Source organism: Pleurodeles waltl, chromosome 6 (genome assembly GCF_031143425.1).
Source record: "Pleurodeles waltl isolate 20211129_DDA chromosome 6, aPleWal1.hap1.20221129, whole genome shotgun sequence".
In the NCBI taxonomy this organism is placed as follows: Eukaryota; Metazoa; Chordata; class Amphibia; order Caudata; family Salamandridae; genus Pleurodeles; species Pleurodeles waltl.
Genome location: NC_090445.1, coordinates 1018896203 through 1018919337, shown reverse-complemented (window position 1 = coordinate 1018919337; position 23135 = coordinate 1018896203). Strand labels below are relative to the sequence as shown.

At 42.9% G+C, this 23135-nt stretch overlaps 1 protein-coding gene across 2 annotated transcripts in view; it reads left to right on the top strand.

The window, feature by feature from the left end:
* The window catches only part of CEP104 (centrosomal protein 104), a 503971-nt gene that overhangs the window by 54383 nt on the left and 426453 nt on the right, over positions 1 to 23135 (top strand). The window contains exon 2 of one of the 2 annotated variants that reach the window (XM_069239963.1): positions 22947 to 23065. In XM_069239963.1, coding sequence (XP_069096064.1) covers positions 22953 to 23065 — 113 coding nt within the window. In that variant the 5' untranslated portion in view covers positions 22947 to 22952. Of the gene's footprint in view, positions 1 to 22943; positions 23066 to 23135 lie in introns of both variants that reach the window. The other variant, XM_069239962.1, reaches the window with a different exon arrangement.

The window sequence follows — 23135 nt, the reverse complement described above, 5'->3', positions numbered from 1 at the left end:
ATGTGCAGCCTAATACAGTCACCTGACATGAGTCTGACCTGATGTCTTCTTTTCTGTTTCAACTCTAAAGTGAAATGCTGATGAGAGAACCCTGAGTTGCCTGCTTATACGGTTTAAAAAGGAGAGGTTGCATCCCTTTATTTAGGACAATAGTATTATTTAAAGTGAGGTGAAGGAGTACGGGGGTCAAATCAAATAACAGAAAATTTGTCCAGACACTTGGCCCCACCAATAAAAAAAAAATGACAGTGAAACCTCACTAGCAGTAAATGTAAAAAAGAAAACAAGCATTGGCAAAACCAATAGGTCTGACTTTAATGTGTTAAAGCATACGAACACATTCCTTCACAGGTGCTGTTCACGTGTGTTGCAAATACAAAGGATGTTCATCACATGATATCCAGCCTTAGTGGCTTTGCCATTACCAAGGAGCAAAAAATGCAAAGAATGCACCAATGCTAAAATGCTGTTTTGCGTGGAGTGCTAAAAATCCTTGCACTCGTGCATCCATTGTGCATCAGTATACTTCTTAGAGTTTGTCTTAATGAAAAACTGTGTTTAGAGCACAGTTTAGCATAGTAAAGTGACCATTTACGGAACTAGGTGTAACAGAGAGCTTTGTTTAATTCAATCCCCTGTGGCCTCAGGAATTGTAGCGTTAGGGCTTGATTGGGCGAGCAACTGTAAATGTATTGTGTAGTGGGACTAGAGATCACCTGGCTATGACTATCTCTGTAGAACTCTCGAAGCCATCCATGGGGAATCACCAGTGCTGTGTTCTTCCAGTACCCCAGAAAGGTGGACTGGGGGTGTCAATGGGTGTCCTTATCTGAAGTCAATGACACCAGTCCAGTCAGCATCAGACCCCTGTCAACCAAAACCCTGTTCTGCTTGCCTCTTCATAAGTACAGCGAAAGGAAAATAAGGGAAAGCCTACTTAGTTTTTAAAAGAACTTGTATTACAATTTCAGAGTGCTGTGGAAAAACTGGAAAGGGAGAAAGTATTTCTTACAGGCTTCCTTTTGTAAGAGCCACCGCAGGTGAGGGAGGCGTTTGTGTTGTCTTCTCTCAAACATACAACTGCACTCTAAAGTCTAATGTTAATGGCGGAAAAAGAAAGGGAGGGTGCTAGGACTGGGAAAAAGATCTGAGAGACTTAAATAGTATTACAACGTCATGTGACCCCAAAAAAGCTAAGCTCCATGCCATTGTAAGTTTCATACTTTGTGTGTCACTGAGCCTTCACTAAGGAGCCACAACCACCACTGGCTCAGGCAACTGGGAAAACAAAGAATATTCACAGCTGCATAGATGGAAAAGCGCATTTTGTAGACGCACACAACTTCTGACCTATACAAATATGCAATCCTGTCCACAAACATGTTGGTGGAGCCGAAGGCCCGCTCTCTAGTACCCCTTGAAGCTCATTTTTAGGTTGATTTCATAAGGTTCCATGACATCTGTGCTGTCAATCCAGACCTAAAAGCGAAGCAGAAAGGAGACTGATTTAAATGGATAAGGAGAAGGCTATACTGGAAGATGGGGACCGATGTGGCTGCACAGACTGTAGGGGCCATTGCCTCCAACTGCTCCCCCTCCGTCCCCATCCTATTGATCTTGGGGGGAAAAAGCATAGCAGGAGGGCTTTCTGGCTTGGAAAGATGAAGACTGAACCCACCACACTAAGTTCGCCTATTATCAAATGAACTTCCTATCTGCCACAAAATACTGCAGCGCAGTTGGCGTTCAGGGTACTGTGATTCCGTCACTGACCGAAGTCTGATTTGTAGTGGTTTGGTGTGAATAGTCACTTTTGTGGATGCAGTTAATAAACTGCTTCCTTGTATATGTTAGGAAACGTGTGCGTTCTAATTGCTGTTGTATATAGGCAAAGGTTTTTACAGATTAGAGTTTGTATCATCCATTTAAACTGGTGAAGTTGTAGTGCGTTTGGATGGGTGTTGGCATAGTCTGTTACATGTAGTCATCCAGCTTTGTTTTATGAGCTGTGGAGTGCTGTTCTATGCTTAGGGAGATTAAATATATTGTTGAACTTTTTGGGATTTGTGTGTGCTGTTATTTTTGAAATTGTCATAGTTTATTATTGTTAGTACACTTGTGATTTCTCTGATCCCAACCATGTGGAATTTTGTACTAGGATTAGGTGTTAATGGTACTCATCTTGAAGTTTGCAGCATTGATGTATTTACTCCTCTGTCAGTTGCCTTGGATAGCAAAGTTAACATGCAACCAGGACTGACTTATCTGTGTTAAAAACTGAATTGTGGGTTGAAGGGTTCAGTAAAGCTGCTTGATCTGCACTAATAGCGGAAACTGTGCACTGGGCTAATTGAGGCTAAACAATCTTACCATTTTTAAATTATTGGTTCTGCTCCATTTCTGTCTCAGAGGATAAATGATTGTCCTTTCAAATTAGTAGGTTAATGAGCATCTATGTTAAAGTGCGGTTTTCATGTGTTGGCTTCACTGGTTTCTGCTTAGTCCACGAAATTATCCAAAGTATGTAATGTGGTTAGTATTCTCCTGAGTGCCATGAAGTTAACTCTATTTGAATTGACAATATATTTGAAATAAACTTAATTGCAAAAATATTGTCATTGGCACAGCTTGCATTTGTTACTCTTAAAAATTGCTTGTCTGTTTAAAAACGACTTAATAGACTTCGGAGCTCTCAGTATATAACCCCTTCGCTGCCAGGCCTTTTCCCCCCCTCAGGTGCCAGCCCTTTTTTTATGGCTATTTGGGCCCTCATAACTTTTTGCCACATAAGCTATGCACGACAAATTTGCGTTCTTTTTTCCCAACATCCTAGGGATTCTAGAGGTACCCAGAGTTTGTCGGTTCCACAGAGGAGACCAAGAAATTAGCCAAAATACAGCTAAAATGTAGTTTTCTTTACAATAAAATGGGAAAAAAGGTCTGCAGAAGAAAGCTTGTGTTTTTTTTCTCCTGATAATGACATCAACAAAGGGCTTGTGGTGCTAAAATCACCATCTTTCAGGAACACGCAGACTTAAATCAGAAAACCACATTTTTCAACACAATTTTGGCATTTTACTGGGCCATAACCCATTTTTACTATTTTTTGTGCTTTCAGCCTCCTTCCAGTTAGTGACAGAAATCGGTGTGAACCAGTGCTGGATCCCGGACAGCTAAACATTTCTGAAAAGTAGACAAAATTCTGAATTCAGCAAGGGGTCATTTGTGGAGATACTCCAAGGTTTTCCCCCAGAAAGTAACAGCTAAAATAAAAAAAATATTGAAATTGAGGTGAAAAAAGAGCAATTTCTGTCCACGTTTTCTTCTGTATCTTTTTCCAGCTATGGCAGATTTTTTTTTAAAGCAATATAACGTTATGTCTGCTGGACTCCTCTGGTTGCGCGATATATAGGGCTTCTAGATTCATTAAGAACCCTACAGGGAGTGCAGAATTATTAGGCAAATGAGTATTTTGACCACATCATCCTCTTTATGCATGTTGTCTTACTCCAAGCTGTATAGGCTCGAAAGCCTACTACCAATTAAGCATATTAGGTGATGTGCATCTCTGTAATGAGAAGGGGTGTGGTCTAATGACATCAACACCCTATATCAGGTGTGCATAATTATTAGGCAACTTCCTTTCCTTTGGCAAAATGGGTCAAAAGAAGGACTTGACAGGCTCAGAAAAGTCAAAAATAGTGAGATATCTTGCAGAGGGATGCAGCACTCTTAAAATTGCAAAGCTTCTGAAGCGTGATCATCGAACAATCAAGCGTTTCATTCAAAATAGTCAACAGGGTCGCAAGAAGCGTGTGGAAAAACCAAGGCGCAAAATAACTGCCCATGAACTGAGAAAAGTCAAGCGTGCAGCTGCCACGATGCCACTTGCCACCAGTTTGGCCATATTTCAGAGCTGCAACATCACTGGAGTGCCCAAAAGCACAAGGTGTGCAATACTCAGAGACATGGCCAAGGTCAGAAAGGCTGAAAGACGACAACCACTGAACAAGACACACAAGCTGAAACGTCAAGACTGGGCCAAGAAATATCTCAAGACTGATTTTTCTAAGGTTTTATGGACTGATGAAATGAGAGTGAGTCTTGATGGGCCAGATGGATGGGCCCGTGGCTGGATTGGTAAAGGGCAGAGAGCTCCAGTCCGACTCAGACGCCAGCAAGGTGGAGGTGGAGTACTGGTTTGGGCTGGTATCATCAAAGATGAGCTTGTGGGGCCTTTTCGGGTTGAGGATGGAGTCAAGCTCAACTCCCAGTCCTACTGCCAGTTCCTGGAAGACACCTTCTTCAAGCAGTGGTACAGGAAGAAGTCTGTATCCTTCAAGAAAAACATGATTTTCATGCAGGACAATGCTCCATCACACGCGTCCAAGTACTCCACAGCGTGGCTGGCAAGAAAGGGTATAAAAGAAGGAAATCTAATGACATGGCCTCCTTGTTCACCTGATCTGAACCCCATTGAGAACCTGTGGTCCATCATCAAATGTGAGGTTTACAAGGAGGGAAAACAGTACACCTCTCTGAACAGTGTCTGGGAGGCTGTGGTTGCTGCTGCACGCAATGTTGATGGTGAACAGATCAAAACACTGACAGAATCCATGGATGGCAGGCTTTTGAGTGTCCTTGCAAAGAAAGGTGGCTATATTGGTCACTGATTTGTTTTTGTTTTGTTTTTGAATGTCAGAAATGTATATTTGTGAATGATGAGATGTTATATTGGTTTCACTGGTAATAATAAATAATTGAAATGGGTATATATTTTTTTTTGTTAAGTTGCCTAATAATTATGCACAGTAATAGTCACCTGCACACACAGATATCCCCCTAACATAGCTAAAACTAAAAACAAACTAAAAACTACTTCCAAAAATATTCAGCTTTGATATTAATGAGTTTTTTGGGTTCATTGAGAACATGGTTGTTGTTCAATAATAAAATTAATCCTCAAAAATACAACTTGCCTAATAATTCTGCACTCCCTGTAGGTACCCAGGGCCAGTAAAGGAGCTGCATCTTGCAATGGGTTTTCCTTGTAGACCGGGTGTACAGCAATTCATTTGGTGAAATATAAAGAGTAAAACATAGGTATCAAGGAAATGCCCCACACCACAACATGGACACATCACATTTTCCCGAAGAAAACTGACCTGTTTTTGCAAAGTGCCTAGCTGTGGATTTTGGCCTCTAGCTCATCCGGCACCTAGGAAAACCTAGCAAACCTGGGCATTTCTGAAAACTAGACACCTAAGGGAACCCAGGATGGGGTAACCTGTGGCTCTCGCACCGAGTTCTGTTACCCAGAATCCTTAGCAAACCTCAAAATTTATTTGGCAAAAGAACACTTTTCCCTCACATTTCGATGCTGCAAAGTTCTGGAAACTGAGGAGAGCCACAAACTTCCTTCCACCCAGCATTCCCCCAGGTTCCCCGATAAAGATGGTACGTCACTTGTATGGGTAGGCCTTGTGCCCGCGACAGGAAATGCCCCAAAACACTGTGAACACATCAAAATTATCAAATACAAAACTCCCTGTTTTTGCAGGGGGAGCACCTGCGTTTTTTGTCCTGGACTCAGCAGCCATCTAGGGAAACCTACCAAACCCAGACATTTCTGAAATCTAGACACCAAAGGGAGCCCAGGGAGGTGTGACTTGTGTGGATCCCCCAGTGTTTTCTTACCCAAAATCCTCAGCAAACCTCAAATTTAGCATTTCTGTGTGGGATCACCGCACCAGCACAAATTTCCTACCACCCAACGTTCCCCTCAGTCTCCCGCTAAAAATTATAACTCACTTGTGTAGGTGGGCCCATGTGTCTGTGACAAGGAAGAACCAAAAAAAATGTCTAAATTGAGGGAGAACCAAAGCGGGTCTAAATGGGCAGTTTGAAAAAAAAAAAACGTTTTTAGGCAGACAAGTGGGGCAGAATTTTTATCGGTATAGATGTGACAATGCTGGTTAGTAGGAATTTTGAGATTCCTGCAGATTCCGGAAGGTTCCATCACAAAAGTGTGGTGAAAATGTGTGATTGCAAGCTAAGTTGGAAGTTTGCAGGGCATTGTGTGTATGAAAATGGTGCTGGTTGCATGTGAACCACACCACTCTGGACTCAACCTGTGTCTAGGTCTCGTAGATTTTTCTACATGGCAATGTCCCAAAGTCCAAAAAGTGCAGCTCTCACCATTCCAAGTTGGACAATTTTGAGAGATAGGCAAGCTCTTATGGCCCAAATGTAAAACCAAAACCCAAAATAATCAAGTGTCCTCTTGCTTGCTGTTGGGATAAGATCTTTTAGTGTGCAGGGTGAGAGCAGAAAGACTGTTAATCTCTTCAGTTGGGGTGGGGGCATACCCATGCCCATACTGATTGGTAGCCACCACCCCACTATTTTTTTATTTTTTATTCCCTGGCATCCAGTAGGCTTTCTGCCCCCCTGGGGAGTGGATTGGGGGTAATTGCCCCATCTTCCCACCAATGGGCAGAACAACTTTCTCCTCATTTATTTGGGGTGGGGGTATGGCCATATCCCCCGCCCTCTTTTTTTGAAAAAAGTCTTCCATGGGCTTTCTGCCCAAGGGGGGCAGAAATGGCCAACAGTAATGTGTCCCCATGACGAGCGACCCTTGTCCAAGGGACTGCCCCCTCCCCCAAACTAAATGCGCACATACACCAATCCCTGGTGCCTAAGTGGTTTCTATCCCCCCTGGGGCAGATTGGTCTAATAGAAATAGGTCGATCTGCCCCCAAGGGGGGCAGAAATGACCTAAAATAAATGTGCCCCTCCCCCCCCCCAAAGGAGAGCGACCCTTGCCTAAGGTGTCGCTCCCCATCGGTAAAAATAAAATAAAAAATTCCTGGTGCCTAGTGGCTTCTGCCCTCCTTGGCCTAATTAAAATAGGCCGATCTGCCCCCAAGATGCCCCTCCCCCCCACCCAGGGGAGTGACCCTTGCCTAAGGGATCGCTCTCCACATGTAACAGATAAATAAAATAATGATCCCTGGTGTCTAGGGGATTCTATTCCCCCCCCCACACTCTGAGGTAGATCAGCCTAATTACAATAGGCTGATCTGCCCCGGGGGGTGGGGTGGGGGAGGCCTTAAAATAAAATGCCCCCAGGGTAGCAATCCTTGCTCAAGGGGTCCATCCCCTTCATTTTTACAAAAAACACAAACTCCCTGGTGTCTAGTGGCATTTCTGTAGCCCGATCTCTTTACAAAATGCTCAGACAGACATGAAAGGAAAGTCCTTTTCTTTCCTTTCATGTCTCTGCCCGCCCCATTCCTCGATCGGAAGAGAAATGCAAGCATTTCTCTTCCGATCGTGCAGCCTCTGATGAGGTCATCGCGCGCTGACATCAAAAGATGTCACGGGGTCAGCGTGGAAGGGGGTAGCGATTCCCCTTTCATCCCTGGTGTGGGGGGGGGGGTGGGTAGGAGGCAGGGTGCAGGACAAGCTGGACTCGTCCTCTGCACACTGTAACCGTGGCCAAGGGCAAGACCAGCTTGTCCAGGGCATGCAAGGGTTTAATAAGAATTAACAACCTCTGAGGTCTCCCCCTTACTAATCTATGGTATTCAATACTCATTTACTGCAATACGCTGTGCTCGAAACATTACAAAACACAACTGAATACTATATTTGCAGATCGCTTTAAATCCGTTCAACAAGAAGTCTAGATACTTAAACTCCTTAAATGGCACCCGTTTATGAACTCAGATCTGGACCACACAAATACTGATAATAAATTAACGAACTGCAAAATGCAGAAAAGGAACTCTTATAGACCTCTAGTGATCTGCTGTAGAAAAGGTGCATAGAAGGCGCTGCTCCATTTGAGTCAATGACAAAATAGGCAATCGAGAAACTGCAAAACCATAATTTTTTGAGAAGCGCTCGTAATCTTGCAGACCCAATCTTCTGAATTCTTGCTAATGTCAAGTGTCATTAAAAACTTGAATTTAAATTCACGTTAATTTTTGGACTTGGACTAAGCGATTGCTTGAAAGGAATAGCAGATATTAGAAACCTTTTGTAGTGAGTAATTGAAGTTGTTTTCTGCAACCTGTGTTTTTTTTTTTTTTTCTTTCTCACTTACAGGTTACTCTATAAAATGTTTCTTATCTGGTAGAAACCATGTTGTTAGGAAGGTGTATGCAGTCGGTCATTTCCCATGAAGACTTATGGTGAAGAATAAGAAAAAATCTTTATATTACTAAAGGTCATACGAGTGAAAACACAGACTGGGTGGGTGTGTATGCCACACAGTGGTGGGGGTCTTTACCCGACAGGTGACATTTAAGTGGTATTGGCTAGCTAAAACAGACTAGACTTTTAGTTTATTTCAAAATATGTCATAGTTTTCGAATCATTGTAGCCATTTTCACACACTAAAAGGTAAGACATTATCATGGGTGACTGGTAAAAGGAGTTTCATTCACTTTAGGGGTTACCACTAACTAAATGTGTGGGTTTATGTGGCAGACAATAATGCATAATTAATTCCATGAGTATCATGAATTTCCCCTTTGTTAGTAACTATTGGAAGACATAGATCACATGGATAGGATAGCAGCCAAATGCTAATTTAACCAGTTCACTGATCTGTGGCTCTGAATCTGTAAAAACATTCTCATGTGAGAGGGCAACTATCGGCACTTGTGTGGGAGGATACTTTTACCAAGAATGTCTAGGTCTAGCTGTCCTGCCCTGTTTGCTTTGTTTTTGGCAGCTCTTGGTCTGCTTATTGTTCTGCTATCACTTTGAAAATCCCAGATTACTGTGCTTTTTACAGATTGCTGTCACTTGACTATAGCAGCAAGATGTTGTATTCTTTGGTATACCAAACTAAACTTTGTATTTGCTAACAATAGGAAAGCCTATCATTCTCACCCCTGCATATGGTGGAGGAAAAGACTTTTGAAGAAAAAGGACCTGATCATAGCTTTTTTCTTTTTAACCTGTTCTGTGCCCAGGACGTAATGGTTACGTCCTGAGGCACAGTGCTGCTGTGCCCAGGACGTAACCATTACGTCCTGTGCACAGAGCCCAGAGGGAGCGCTAGCGCTCCCTCTGTGGGGTTCCCCCCCACCCCCCCAAGTCAGGGATGGAAGGGGAAGCCCTTCCCCTTCCACCCCGACCCCCCCAACCCCCCCCTGTGACGTGAGTGCACGCTGATTAGTCACAGGGTCTCCCCCATCAGCTTCCAGAGCGATTGAAAGAGAAATGCAAAGCATTTCTCTTTCAATCCCGTGGGGGTAGCCCGGAGGGGCTTCAAAGGGAAGGAAATGTATTTCCTTCCCAAACCCCACTAGACACCAGGGATTTTTTTTATTTATTTGAAAGTGACAAAAGGGAGCGACCCCTTGGGCGAGGGTCGCTCCCAGGGGGGGGGCATTTTTTGGGGGAAGGCCTTTTCTGCCCCCAGGGGGGGCAGAAACCTCTAGGCACCAGGGATCATTTTTTTTATTTTTTTATTTTTGTTATGTTTTCTTTTTTTTTTAGGTGGGGAGCGACTCCTTAGGCAAGGGTCGCTCCCCTAGGGGGCAAATTATATTTAGGCCATTTCTGCCACCCTTGGGGGCAGATTGGCCTCATCAAAATAGGCCAATCTGCCCCCAAGGGGGGCAGAAACCATTAGACACCAGGGACTTTTTTTTTTTTGTGTGAATTTCACGCAAGGGGAGCGACCCCTTAGGCAAGGGTCGCTCCCTGGGGGGAGGAATTATTTTAGGCCATTTCTGCCCCCGTGGGGGGTTGATCAGCCTATTTTGATTAAAAACCTCTAGGCGCCGGAGCAATTATTATTATTATTATTATTATTATTATTATTATTTTTTAGATGGGGAGCGACCCATCAGGCAAGGGTCGCTCCTCTGGGGGGCAAATTGTATTTAGACCATTTCTGCCCCCCTTGGAGGCAGATTGGTCGATTTTAGGTCAATCTGCCCCCAAGGGGGCAGAAACCACTAGGCACGGGGATTTGTTTTTTGGCGCCAATGTCACACAGGGGGAGCGACCCCGTAGGCAAGGGCTGCTCCCCAAGGGGGGGAAGGGGGGGGGGGAGTTGGGGGGGAAATTTATTTGGGGCCGGCTGAGCTAGAGGCCAAAATCCACAGGTAGGCACTTTGCAAAAAACACCTCTCTTTTCTGTGAAAAAATATGTTGTGTCCACGTTGTGTTTTGGGCCATTTCCTTTCGTGGGCGCTAGGCCTACCACAGAAGTGAGGTGCCATTTTTATTGAGAGACTCAGGGGAACGCTGGGTGGAAGGAAATTTGTGGCTCCTCTCAGATTCCAGAACTTTCTGTCACCGAAATGAGAGGAAAAAGTGTTTTTTTGGCCAAATTTTGAGGTTTGCAAAGGATTCTGGGTAACATAACCTGGTCAGAGCCCCGCAAGTCACCCCATCTTGGATTCCCCTGGGTTTCTAGTTTTCAGAAATGCACAGGTTTGCTAGGTTTCCCCAGGTGCCGGCTGAGCTACAGGCCAAAATCCACAGGTAGGCACTGTTTTCTATGAAAAAATGTGATGTGTCCACGTTGTGTTTTGGGCCATTTCCTTTCGTGGGCGCTAGTTCTACCCACACAAGTGAGGTATCATTTTTATCGGGAGACTTGGGGGAACGCTGGATGGAAGGAAATTTGTGGCTCCTCTCAGAATCCAGAAATTTCTGCCACAGAAATGTGAGGAACATGTGTTTTTTTTAGCCAAATTTTGAGGTTTGCAAAGGATTCTGGGTAACAGAACCTGGTTCGAGCCGCACAAGTCACCCCATCTTGGATTCCCCTAGGTCTCTAGTTTTCAGAAATGCACAGGTTTGGTAGGTTTCCCTAGGTGCCGGCTGAGCTAGAGGCCAAAATCTACAGGTAGGCACTTTGCAAAAAACACCTCTGTTTTCTTTAAAAAAAAATGGGATGTGTCCACGTTGCGCTTTGGGGCATTTCCTGTCACTGGCGCTAGGCCTACCCACACAAGTGAGGTATCATTTTTATCGGGAGACTTGGGGGAACATAGATTAGCAAAACAAGTGTTATTGCCCCTTGTCTTTCTCTACATTTTTTACTTCCAAATATAGGAGAGTGTGTAAAAAAGACATCTATTTGAGAAATGCCCTGTAATTCACATGCTAGTATGGTCACCCCGGAATTCAGAGATGTGCATATAACCACTGCTCCTCAACACCTTATCTTGTGCCCTTTTTGGAAATACAAAGGTTTTCTTGATAGCTATTTTTGACTCTTTATATTTCAGCAAATGAATTGCTGTATACCCGGTATGGAATGAAAACGCACTGCAGGGTGCAGCTCATTTATTGGCTCTGGGTACCTCGGGTTCTTGATGAACCTACAAGCCCTATATATCCCCGCAACCAGAGGAGTCCAGCAGACGTAACGGTATATTGCTTTCGATAATCTGACATTGCAGGGAAAAGTTACAGAGTAAAACGTAGAGAAAAATTGATGTTTTTTTCACCTCAATTTCAATATTTTTCTTTTTCAGTTGTTATTTTCTGTAGGAAACCCTTGTAGGATCTACACAAATGACCCCTTGCTGAATTCAGAATTTAGTCTACTTTTCAGAAATGGTTAGGTTTTTGGGGTCCAGCATTGGTTTCATGCCCATTTCTGTCACTGACTGGAAGGAGGCTGAAAGCACAAAAAATTGCAAAAATGGGGTATGTCCCAGTAAAATGCCAAAATTGTGTTGAAAAATTGGGTTTTCTGATTCAAGTCTGCCTGTTCCTGAAAGCTGGGAAGCTGCTGAGTTTAGCACCGCAAACCCTTCGTTGATGCCATTTTCAGGGGAAAAACCACAAGCCTTCTTCTGCAGCAACTTTTTCAATTTTTTTTAAAAAAAACGAAATTTCACTGTATTTTGGCTAATTTCTTGGCCTCATTCAGGGGAACCCACAAAGTCTGGGTACCTCTAGAATCCCTAGGATGTTGGAAAAAAAGGATGCAAATTTGGCTTGGTTAGCTTATGTGGACAAAAAGTTATGAGGGCCTAAGCGCGAACTGCCCCAAATAGGCAAAAAGAGGCCTGGCACAGGAGGGGGAAAAGTCCTGGCAGCGAAGGGGTTAAGATATCTTGGTTTCTTTTATTTATTGATATTCTTCATAAGAAACACATACACCAACAGACCAAGAATTGCCATAAATTACGTACACATCACAGTCTTTGTATAGGGTCAAAAGGTGTATATATCTCAACACAAAGTTATGACAGCACTGTAGAACATTACAGATGATAACACACAGAAGTTTCTTCCGGAAGCGTAAAACAATATGCAGTAAAGGGTGCCCAGATGTCCTCTCGATGCACTCAGCAGCTCCTCAGCATATATCTTGGTCCCAACAATCTGCAGTATAACAGTACCACTGATTTAATGTTGGAGCTCACTTTTTTCTGCAGTGCATCGCCATCTGCCATTTGGCCAGCAGTAAGGCCACCACCCCTAGTTTACGACTCAAACGCTGCAGGCTGCCGTAATAGAGCTGAGATGACACACCTGAGGATTGCATCTCACCAGCTCCAGCATGACCTCAGCAAGGACATGCGTCACCTGCACTCAATACTGATAATTTGATGCGCATCCCGAAGCCAAATGCAGAAAATCCGCCCCTAGAGATTTACATTTTACACGTGTGTCATCTGATTTAAGCTCATATTTAAACAATCTGTCAGGTGTATAATACATCTGGTGTCGGAATTTGAAGTGGATAATGTGGAGATTGCAGTTCGATGTGAACATTCAGTCAGGGTGTATGAGAAAGACCCGTCAGTCGGACCAAGTGGTGGTTGTAGGACAGAGTTCCATGTATCTAACAATGTAGAGTGGGTCGTCTGGTCGTCACTGTGATGTTTTATATAGCTTTGTAATGAGATGCTGACGAGTCGAGCTAGTGAGAACCATCTGTAAGCTCTGTTGATCATAGTTACAGAAAGCAAAAACTGCCTTTGTCTCCCATAGTTGTGATGGATCGACAATGTCATGGTTGCTAATGGGCTTGCTGCTATCTTCGGTTGGCCACTGGTTGCTTTTAAAGCCTTAGGTGCTGAGGCACCCATCACCTACCCAGTACTGAGCCCTTTTTCTTTTTTTTTAAGGAGCATCCTTGCTATATTTACAGCCTTTTTCCCCCAGATGTTGCATATTCTAAATGTGCTGATTTCTGGATTTCCCCTGCAGGTAACCAAGAAAATAGGCACTATATAGCAAACATTTGTTTATTTAAAGTGCGCTGTGTAAGAAAGTATCAGTGCTTTTTCCTCTAAGAATATCAACTAAAGATCTGCTGTGCTAAAGTTGCCTTCTTCCCAGCGTACAAAACAATTACCATACTTTCTGCTAGTCTCTAAGTGATGGTCCATTTTTCCTAATGTTGTGTTTTCCAGCTAAATGCAGTTTGTGTTAGAAATACGTGTGAAACCCACAGGTGAACCCAGAAATCTATGTATTTTTGAAAACTATACAAAATTTTGAACTAAGTAAGGGATCATTTATGTACGTTGTTCATAGACTTCCCAAAGAAACCAGTCATTGAAATAAAAAACAAAACAAATAAATTAAGTAAGAATAAATGGAAAGGAGTAATTTTTTTACCCCCATGGCTGATTTACAACAGCAACATACCTTTATGTCCGTCAGACTCTTCTAGTGGAAAGGATATTTAGTGTTTGTTAGTTGACCTAACACACAATACACCTATAGTCATCAACCAAGTTGCAGTTTATATAAATATTTTTCATTGTGTACTAACTATGCCTCAGTTTATAAGGTAAATTCTAGTAGAACATTTGTTTTGAAGGAAATCCATACGTTTTTGAAATGTGCTCATAAATATGAATTTATAAATAGTGATTATTTGTACTTCTCTGAATTTGGGTTTACCGGTAAAAAGATTTGATTCAGAGGATGGTTTGCGAAATGTACTGCTTTTTCTTCACTGATTTACATCTGCAAGCCAAAAATGGATTAGAAGTCACTAAATAAAAACAAATCTGTTACTATTATGTGTTACCACACTTGTCCAGATAAAAAGGGAATCCCGCTTTTGTTACTGGGCCAGTCAATGACAAATAGAACAGTTCTCAAATGCAGCATGCAGTCATAAAAAAATGTTTCTTGAAATTTCAGTCTTACTGGTCATGTGGTTATTTGCTGTATTTTGGCAGTGTGTCATTCGGCACCCATTGAGACCTTCTGGCCTTAGGCATTTTTTAACACTAAACACCAGGGGAGCTCAAGGTGGCCTAGCTTACTTGGATCCCACCACATTTTCGTACCAAACATGAACTGCAAATATCAAAGTTTGCATAAAATTACAGATTTTTCAGACCTTTCTGACAGGGAAAATTCCAGAATCTGCAGTCATCTTCTGAAGTCCTCTCACCGTGTTTCCACCCTTCTCCCAGTGAAAATGCTGGCCCACTTGTGTGGGTTGGGCAGTTGCCCACGCCAAGAATGGATGAAAACTATACATATTAGGTCAGTGTACCATCATTGTGTTTTTCGTGTAGTCACTGGTTTGGTCATAAGCAGTAGGCCTACCTCGCATGTGGAGTACAGTTTTCAATGTGAAATGTATGGAAATGCAGGTTGGTAAGACTGTTGCCATTCCATTTATGGTTTAGTTTTTCTGTCACTGAAGTATGTATAATTTGAATATTTTTCCATACTGATGGCTGCTTGCTTAGGCTCAGGGCTTGTGCTTGACAAGACCTTTCTTGATGTGCAGTTTGACTCCTGGCTGGCAGTGTGACTGCCAACAATGCAGTCGACAACTGCCAAATCCAAGTCCTTCCACTGTGTGGTAGTAGGTTGGCAGGAGTCCAGGGATATCCTGTTGACCAAATGCTCAGGTCGTGTGAGCATAGGCACATTTGATAACTGGTAAAATTGTGAGGCAAACTCTTCTACATTCTCTAAAAACCATTACCAGAAAGACTAAGGACTTTAATGTTTGGTGGACAAGGTACTCTGTCAGAAAGAGGGACATGTTCTGTTGACTGTAATGTGCAGTGTCTTTGTCTATAACATACATATAATATAGGAGAGTGAAGGTAGCAAGCACGCCACAAGTGTGAGCAAGAAGCATTGAAGACACGGGAGCTAATCAAATTTAGGAAGAAAAGCAGGTATGGATTATAGAAGTTCTTTGAGAGGTTGCATTAGAAAATCAAGCAATGGGTCACGAAAATGCACAACCATTTAAAATCTCATACAATTTTTTTTTATTGCCTTCTCCACTTTAGTCAGTTTCCCAGAACTTCATGTTTGTGTTGTGTAAAGTCAAGTGCATTATATGCACAGGCCTGGGTACAACGGGCACTGGAAACAGTACTAACACTTGCCTCTTTCCTTGTCAAGTGCAAACTCTGCATTTGTGATATAGTTTACTCTTTTTCCCTGTTAAAGGTCTGCAAAGTGTTGATCCTGCAGCCTTACAACTTGCTCCACAGCAGATGATGTACAGACTACTGCTTTAACAGCAGTGAGACTAACAATAACAGCCATCTCAAAGTCAAAGAAGGGCACTAGTCATCTAATTGTAGACTGACGATAGATGACCTCTTCATTTTACAATGCCCAGTGGACCAGGTGGATAGCTAACTTCTTGTACCCTGTGTGTATTTTATGGGCACATCATGAGGTTGAAGTAGCTGGTCAATTTTACCAGCTCCAACCCATTACTTGTATCATGTACATTGGGCTGATTCACTTCTACCAACTGACCACAAACTGTGACTGGATAAGTGGTCTCATGAACACACTGCTCTGACCTTTTTGAAGCATCTTACAAGGAAGTGTGTGTGGCCATCCTTTGTGGTGACTGAATTGTCCCATGAGCCACAGTGCCAGTATTGTACAACTTGCAGAACAGTTGTTCTCCTGTATAGTCCCCATAAAGGTTATAACCTTTATTAAAGATTGACTCAGAAAGATCCCACACAATATTTTCTATAGTCCCTAAATTGAAAGGTCAGCCAACAGTGTTAAAGCCGGTGTCATTCCCAGTATACACACCCAGGCTGCATACATAACCAGTGGGACTCTTGTCCAGCATATAAAGCTTGATGATGTACTGAGTTCTTTTGCTTGGTGTATATACTGCCTGAACAGCAGTCAGCCTTTGTAAAGGATCAAAGTCTCATTGATCACTACATTCATCCCTAAAGTATAAATCTCCAGAAACAGAGAAATGTTTCACGACAAACTGACTTTTGAACAGTCATGGTCTGGATGGTTTTGTGGCAGAGTGATCATTGAAATGCAGTGTCTGATGTGGAATCAGAAAACAATGTCTGCACTTGACAGATCGGAAGCTGGATGTTGCGCAGATCGTAGGAGATCAGTAAGACCGTATTGAGGGATTTATGCAATATTTTGAAAACCAGTGTAATTCTCCTACAGGTGTGTCCTAGAATGAGGTGCCAGAGTCCCTCCATGCACTCTCAAATACTGTTCTGCACATATGTTTGTTAGCTGCAAAATTTCCTCAAGGAACAAGTCACCTGGAAAGTGAATGAACTAAATGTTTGCAGTATTGACTTTACATCAAGCATGTCCAGTGAAACTAGGAATTACAGGCTGAAACGTTTTAGAGGGCTGCCAGGTGAGCACTGTTTTGTGCTCTGTTCAGTACCTGCTTACCCCCTGTATTGTGCTACCATGCCACTGTCTCTCAGGGGCACAGGTTGTGCCTGTGAAGAGACATCACGGCTGCCTTTCTTTGCTGCCTAGCCACGTTCTTCTGAATCTCTGGAAGAACGGTCCTCATCTGATGGAAATCTACCAACTGAAAAATCATAACTAGACTCTGATCCTTAATGATTTCCCTCAAATGGAGTATCCTATATGAAACTTTATTCCTCAAACACTGTGTGCTAGGTAGAATGCACAGGGACATTACACAAATCGTTATGCACTGATAATGCTGCTAAGCATATGTAGTATGTGCAGAAAATGACAGTGTATTGGAATGCAAATGAAATTGGGGTACCAGAGAATATTGGATGCTAAATAACACTAAAAGCAGTCAATTCATATAAAACCGATTACAAAGGACTTGCAGCGGGCAGTTTTCACAGACAGAAAAAAAAGAAAATACAGGCGAAAATGGGGAGAAAAAAGTTCCAATTTCCAACACACATATTAATAAGACAAAATGAAATGCAATTAGAATAACTACTCAAAGAAGCAACAAAGAAAAACAGATGATGAATTTGATTGTTTGACAAAAACAATTTGTGCACAAACTCCGAAGTCCTTTCAAAGTACAATGCATTTGTAAGCAAAATTTACCTGACGGAGTACACTTAATATTTAGTGGGAGGTGGTTGGGGCCAGGCTGCCGGGTGCTTGGAGGCCAAATCCAAAATGGCTTCTGCCATTTTCTCTCTCCTGGAGGACTGATGGAGGAGGGGCAGGGCCTGATCACCACACCACTCCTGCTGGGAGGGTAAATGTTCATGTACATGTGCCTCCAATGTGGTTTGGACCTGATGCTGGTGGGGGGGCAAAGGTAACCCACCCTCCATGCTTCAAAAAAAGATCCCTGGTGGTCTAGGAGTGGATTCCTACTCAGGGATCGTGACCCTGCTGTGATCCCAAAGCCCAAATCTTTACCAGAAATGCACTTTTGGAAAGGGCTGTGGTATCTCCCTTGCCTCAATTTTCACCTGGGCGATGGCAGAAGGCACCTTGGTGAAAACACTGATCAACATAACGGCTGCTATCATTTTTCCATTCAGGCGTGGGGGCTTTAAGGGAAGACAAAATGGCCCCAGTTTATTTGTACCCAGTTGGCGGGGTTCAGTTCCTGTGCCCAGGGGCTAACTGCTCCCTCCAAAATAAAAAAATAAAAACGTTGGTAAGGAAGTTGTGGAATCCTCAAGGACGGGGTGTAGCTTTGATGTCTGGGAAAGAATACATCAGAAAAGACTCTCCCCTTTCCAAAGGTATCTCTTCCATCCTTCACAGTTCCCAGCGTGGGGCAGACAGGACAACTCAGCAGATCTTTATGCTCGTTAGCTTCTGTTTACTCTGTCCAGCCCAGTGTCTTGATACTGGAAGTGGTGCATAAAGTGAATCTTGACGGAGTTCCTCCTGGCAGGAGGTTTTGAGATCATTTGGATTAAATCTGACGTCATCCTCCCGGAGGATGACAAGACTTTCCTAGATGTTGTTGAAGGTTAGAATGAAACCAGAGGTGTCTTGCTATCTGAGTATTACCTTCAGTCATTCAAAAGAAGTGCTCAAGAAATGGAATCAAAGGCATATTTTGAAGGCTCTATCAAGGAACCTCTTGAAATAGAGCAAGATTTCCCTGTGTTTAATAGGCAAAATTGATATGATCAGAATGATTGCTTTCACCAAACAGCTTCATGTGTTGCCTAATACCACAATGTTAAACCACTTTTTGGTTGATATGAATACTACTTTGAAGTGCTGGGACAAGAACTGCTCCTTTTGTTGGGTGAACAGTATTTTAAAGAATGGGGACAAGGAATCCCTCATTTGCCACATTATCATCACCGGGTGTCAGTCCTACAGCAGCACATAGCTTTTTGGTTTAATCCAGTTGTGAAATACTGTGTTGTGGTTTTGAATACTGAGTGTACTTGTAGAAAATTGCCTGTACATATTAATTTTTTTACACAAAGTAGCCTCAATTTAAGTCTTCTGCCAGCCACCACAGTCTTTAATATGGTGCCAATTGATTTAAAAAGCATGATGCAGGACAGGCACAAAATATTTGCTGGGATTTGGTCAATCAAATATTTATAGAGCGTGGCAACACACGTGTAAGTGTCTCGAGGCGCTGGAGCTGCTGAGTGGAGGAATGATCATTCGAACATCCAGGTTTTTAATTTCTCTTCTGAATCGCTTGAGGGCCAGTGTGGCCCAGAGGTGCATGTGGAGGTTGTTCCAAGCCTTGAATGCCAGTTGCAAGAAGGAACGTCCTCAGCTGTTGGCTCATCGGATCCATAGGGTGTTGTGCAGGAGAGGGAAGCTGATCTGAGATGTCTGGTCTGTTGGTGGAAGGTCATGTGTTTGTTGATGTATGCTGGTAATTCATTGTGCAGGGCCTTGTAGGCATGGGTCAGCATCTTGAACTGGCATCTCTTCTGAATCGAGAGCCAGTGTAGTTTTTTGAGATTGGGTGTGATGTGGGTCCTTCTGGGGAGGTTGAGTATGAATCCTCCTGCTGAGTTCTGTATTGTGCTGAGTCGCTTCAGGAGGTGTGTTGTGATTCCTATGTAGAGTATGTTTCCGTATTCCATTCTGCTGGTGATGAGGGCCTGCGTGTTGGTCTTTCTGGTGTCTGCTAGGAGCCACCTGAAGATCTTGCAGAGCATGCAAAGGTTGCAGAAGCAGGTGAATAAGACTGCGTCAACTTGTTTCTTCATGGAGAGCTTACTATCCAGGGTGATGCCGAGGTTGGAGGCATGGTCTGTTGGGGGAGGGGGAGTGCTGAGCTCTGCAGGCCACTATGTGTCATTACACGGTGAAGAGTTGTTCCCAAAGATGAGAACTTCTGTTTTTTCAGTGTTGACTTTGAGACAGTTATCCTTCATCCAGTCCACTATGTTCATTATCCATCTGTGGAAGTTAGCTTTTGTGGTGGAGGGTTCTTCGGACAGAGAATGAGTTGTGTTGTTGGTGTAGGAGATGATGTTGAATCTGTGTGATCTGACAGCGACGGCTGGGGGGGAGTCATGTAGGAGTTTAAGAGGGTTGGGCTGAGGGACGATCGTTGATGGTCTCCACAGATGATTATCTTGGGGTTGTATGTGAACGATGGAAGACTGAGCCTTTGGGTTCTGCTGGTGAGGTATGTGGGTATCCGTTTGAGGGTGTTTCCTTGAATCCGGATTTGGTGGAGTATGTTGATCAGGATGTGGTGGGAGACGGTGTCAAACGTAGTGAACATGTTCAGGAGGGTGAGGGCTGCTGTTTCCCTACGGTCCAGGAGGGCTCTGATGTCATCTGTGTCTGCATTCAGGGCTGTCCAGTGCTGTGGTTAGCTTGAAATCCAGATTAGGAGGGGTCCTGGATGTTGTGGTCTTCCAGGTGTTGGGTGAGTTTCTGGTTGATCGCTTTGTCAAGTACTTTTGCTGGCTAGGGGAGCTGAGGGATGGTCCGGTAGTTCTTCAGTTCGGCTGGGTCTGCATACTTTTTTTTCAGGAGGAGCCTCACTTTAGTGTGTTCCCAAACCTCTGGTAAAGAGGCCGCAGTGATGGAGATATTTGGGCCGTTCCTGAGCTCGTTGCCGATTGCTTCTGCGGTTGAAGACGTGGTGGGGACAAGGGCCCGTGGTAGCTCCCAAGTGTACGGCGTTCATGATGGACATTGTGTCTTACGTGGTGAGGAGTTCCCAGTGGGTGAGAAGGCGTTTGGGATTTGTGTTAGTGCATGTCAGATGATGCTATATGCTGCGAAGGGTTGGCATTCAAAGTTTTGTTTTCGTAGACAGCCGAGATCTTGTCATGGAAAAAGTCTGCGAGGCAGTTCCTGGGAGAGAGTGATGTTGTTCTCAGTGGCTGCAGGATTGGTGAACTCCTTTACCATGGTGAAGAGTTTTTTGATGTGGTTTGTGCTGGCTTTGATGCGGTCTGCTGGTGCCTTCTTCTTGGTTTCTTTTAGGAGGCCGTGGTCTTGGTTGAGGGCGTGCGGTCTTCAGATTTATTGCTGATGTTTTGCTGATCCTTTCAAGTTGTTGCCAGTTGCATTTGGGGGAGTGCAATTCCTCAGTGAACCAGCTTGGTCTTTTGCTTTGTTCTTTGACCTTGGCTAACTTGGTGGGGGTGATGGCAGCATTTGATGACCGCATTTCTGTTCTCTCGCTCTCTTTTTTTCTCTCTTGTTGAACCTGTGATATTTCACTGCCTTCTGAATGACAGAGGCTTTTGCTCTTTCCTGTTCTTCAGTTTTTGAATATTTTTGCGTTTTGACTGACTCTACATTGCTTGAAGAGAGGTATTTTCAGTATGGACAGGTTGCATACTTTGAGTCTACCATGCCACAGTTCCCGAAGCAAGTCATTAAACATAGCGCATGGTTACTTTGGTAAGAATCACTGAATGTAGAAACCAGGATCCCATTTTTTACTGAACATTTCAGAGGATTACATCAGTGATTCAACACGAAATTGTGGGCATTCAAACTCTGATTTGATATAAAATGTTGCTGACTTCTAATGGGGACTTGTGAGCTAACAAATAAAGTGTCATGCTTTTCAGAATACAAATTAATAAAATTCTAACTTTTTACATTGGGTGCGCACAGTACTCAGTCTGAAATGCAGAAGTTTGACACTACGTCTCTTGGAGATGCCCAAGAGCTAATTGAGTTGTGTGTGGTACTGATTTGTAAGAATGTGGTGTGAGACTTGGAGTTTCTGGACATTATTATGGCTGACTTTTTTGTTGGCTTAATAACTGGTTGTCCTATTGTGGATGCATACAAGCACCAATGTTTTATTATGGTGAAAGTGACATAGCAGTAAATAATAAGGTGGTATCCATTACTGCTTTGTAGCGGGGCAAGTGATCACATGGTGATACAAATATGTAGGAAAGGTTTTTGGTTATATCAATGCAAGTGCCATTGTTTGAATTGATTGACTAAATGACTTAAATATGTTTTATTTTCTTTGCACTGATGTAGGTGACCATTGTCTGAAATGCAAACATATATATAGAGGCGTTATCCAGGGCCTAGTCTGAATGTTAGTTTGGAACAAGTTTAACATAAAAAAAACAGAAAGGGTATGTTGTGCCATATGTGTGTTTATTGCATTTTCACTTAGCCTTATTGCACGTAAAAATCTCAGAGCCAGAATACCTATGGTGGATAGGGTACAAGAGTGCAGAAAGGGCTGGGGTAGGCACAGAAATGTTAGAACACCAAAGACAACGTTAAAGCTGTCCAACTTAAAATTTCTGCTAACTGTATGTACATAAAGGAACTTGTAGACTGCTTGGTCCAAGGCTCATTCATCTGCTGTCATAATTCCTTATTTCTATTTAAAAAATAATTAGAATTAATTTACTTCATCAGAGACGCTGAAGGCCTTGGGAATTTCATTGCCAGAGAAGATTCGAAGATGTGTATAGGAACAAAATATGTTATTTATCCTTGTGTCTTACACTTAAGAACACAATTGTTGTGATTGAAGGATTTATTCTGTATTTATTGTATTTGTACACTGCAACATTGCCAGATAAAAGCAAAGTTCAAGATGAATACATATACTGTAAGTCAGTCGTTCCCAATCTTTTGACATCAGTGGACCCCCAGTTTATCATTACTGGATTCCGGGGACCCCCACTGAATCATTATTGGAATCTGTGGACCCCCTACTGAGTCATTACTGAAAGCTGGGGACCTAATCGGTTAATATTATTTCATTTTCTAAGCAGTTTCGGACCCCCTGAGGAGGCTTTGCGGACCCCTAGGGGTCTCCAGACCACAGGTTGGGAACCACTGCTGTAAGTCAAACAGTAACTAATCCTTAAATCCATCATAGATAAAATAGAACTTTGCCCTTGACAATGGATCAGTTAATAAAAACGGAACTGTTTATTTAAACTGGTAACTTTTCAAATTGCCATCTTTGCGAAGTAAACAACATTAAGGCGGAGAAACATGGGTAGAAAATACCAATCACTTGAGAGCATGCAGCTACTTGATGGAACTGAAATGTTTGTGAATTGAGAATTTCACATGAACATCTATCTGCCTTTTAGAAAATGCTTTAACATTTAAAATGTCATAGTTTGGATGTTCTGAAAGCGTGCATACTTGTTTTTTTTAAATCTTTTAATTTTAGATTGCACATTGTTGTCAGTACACTTTTCTGTTTGATTGTTTGCTAATTGTAACCCTCATTTAAATGCTGTTTGTGTGTTTTCTTTCAGCAGACCACAATGCCACACAAGATTGGTTTTGTAGTGCTCAGTTCTTCTGGGCATGAAGATGGCTTCAGTCCCAAAGAATTGATGGTACATGCTCCAACTGTGAACGGATGGAGATCGCCGAGGTACAACAGCTCACTTGTTTTTATTAAACTAACCCAGTAATCACTTGCCTGCTACGTTTCTGCACCAGTC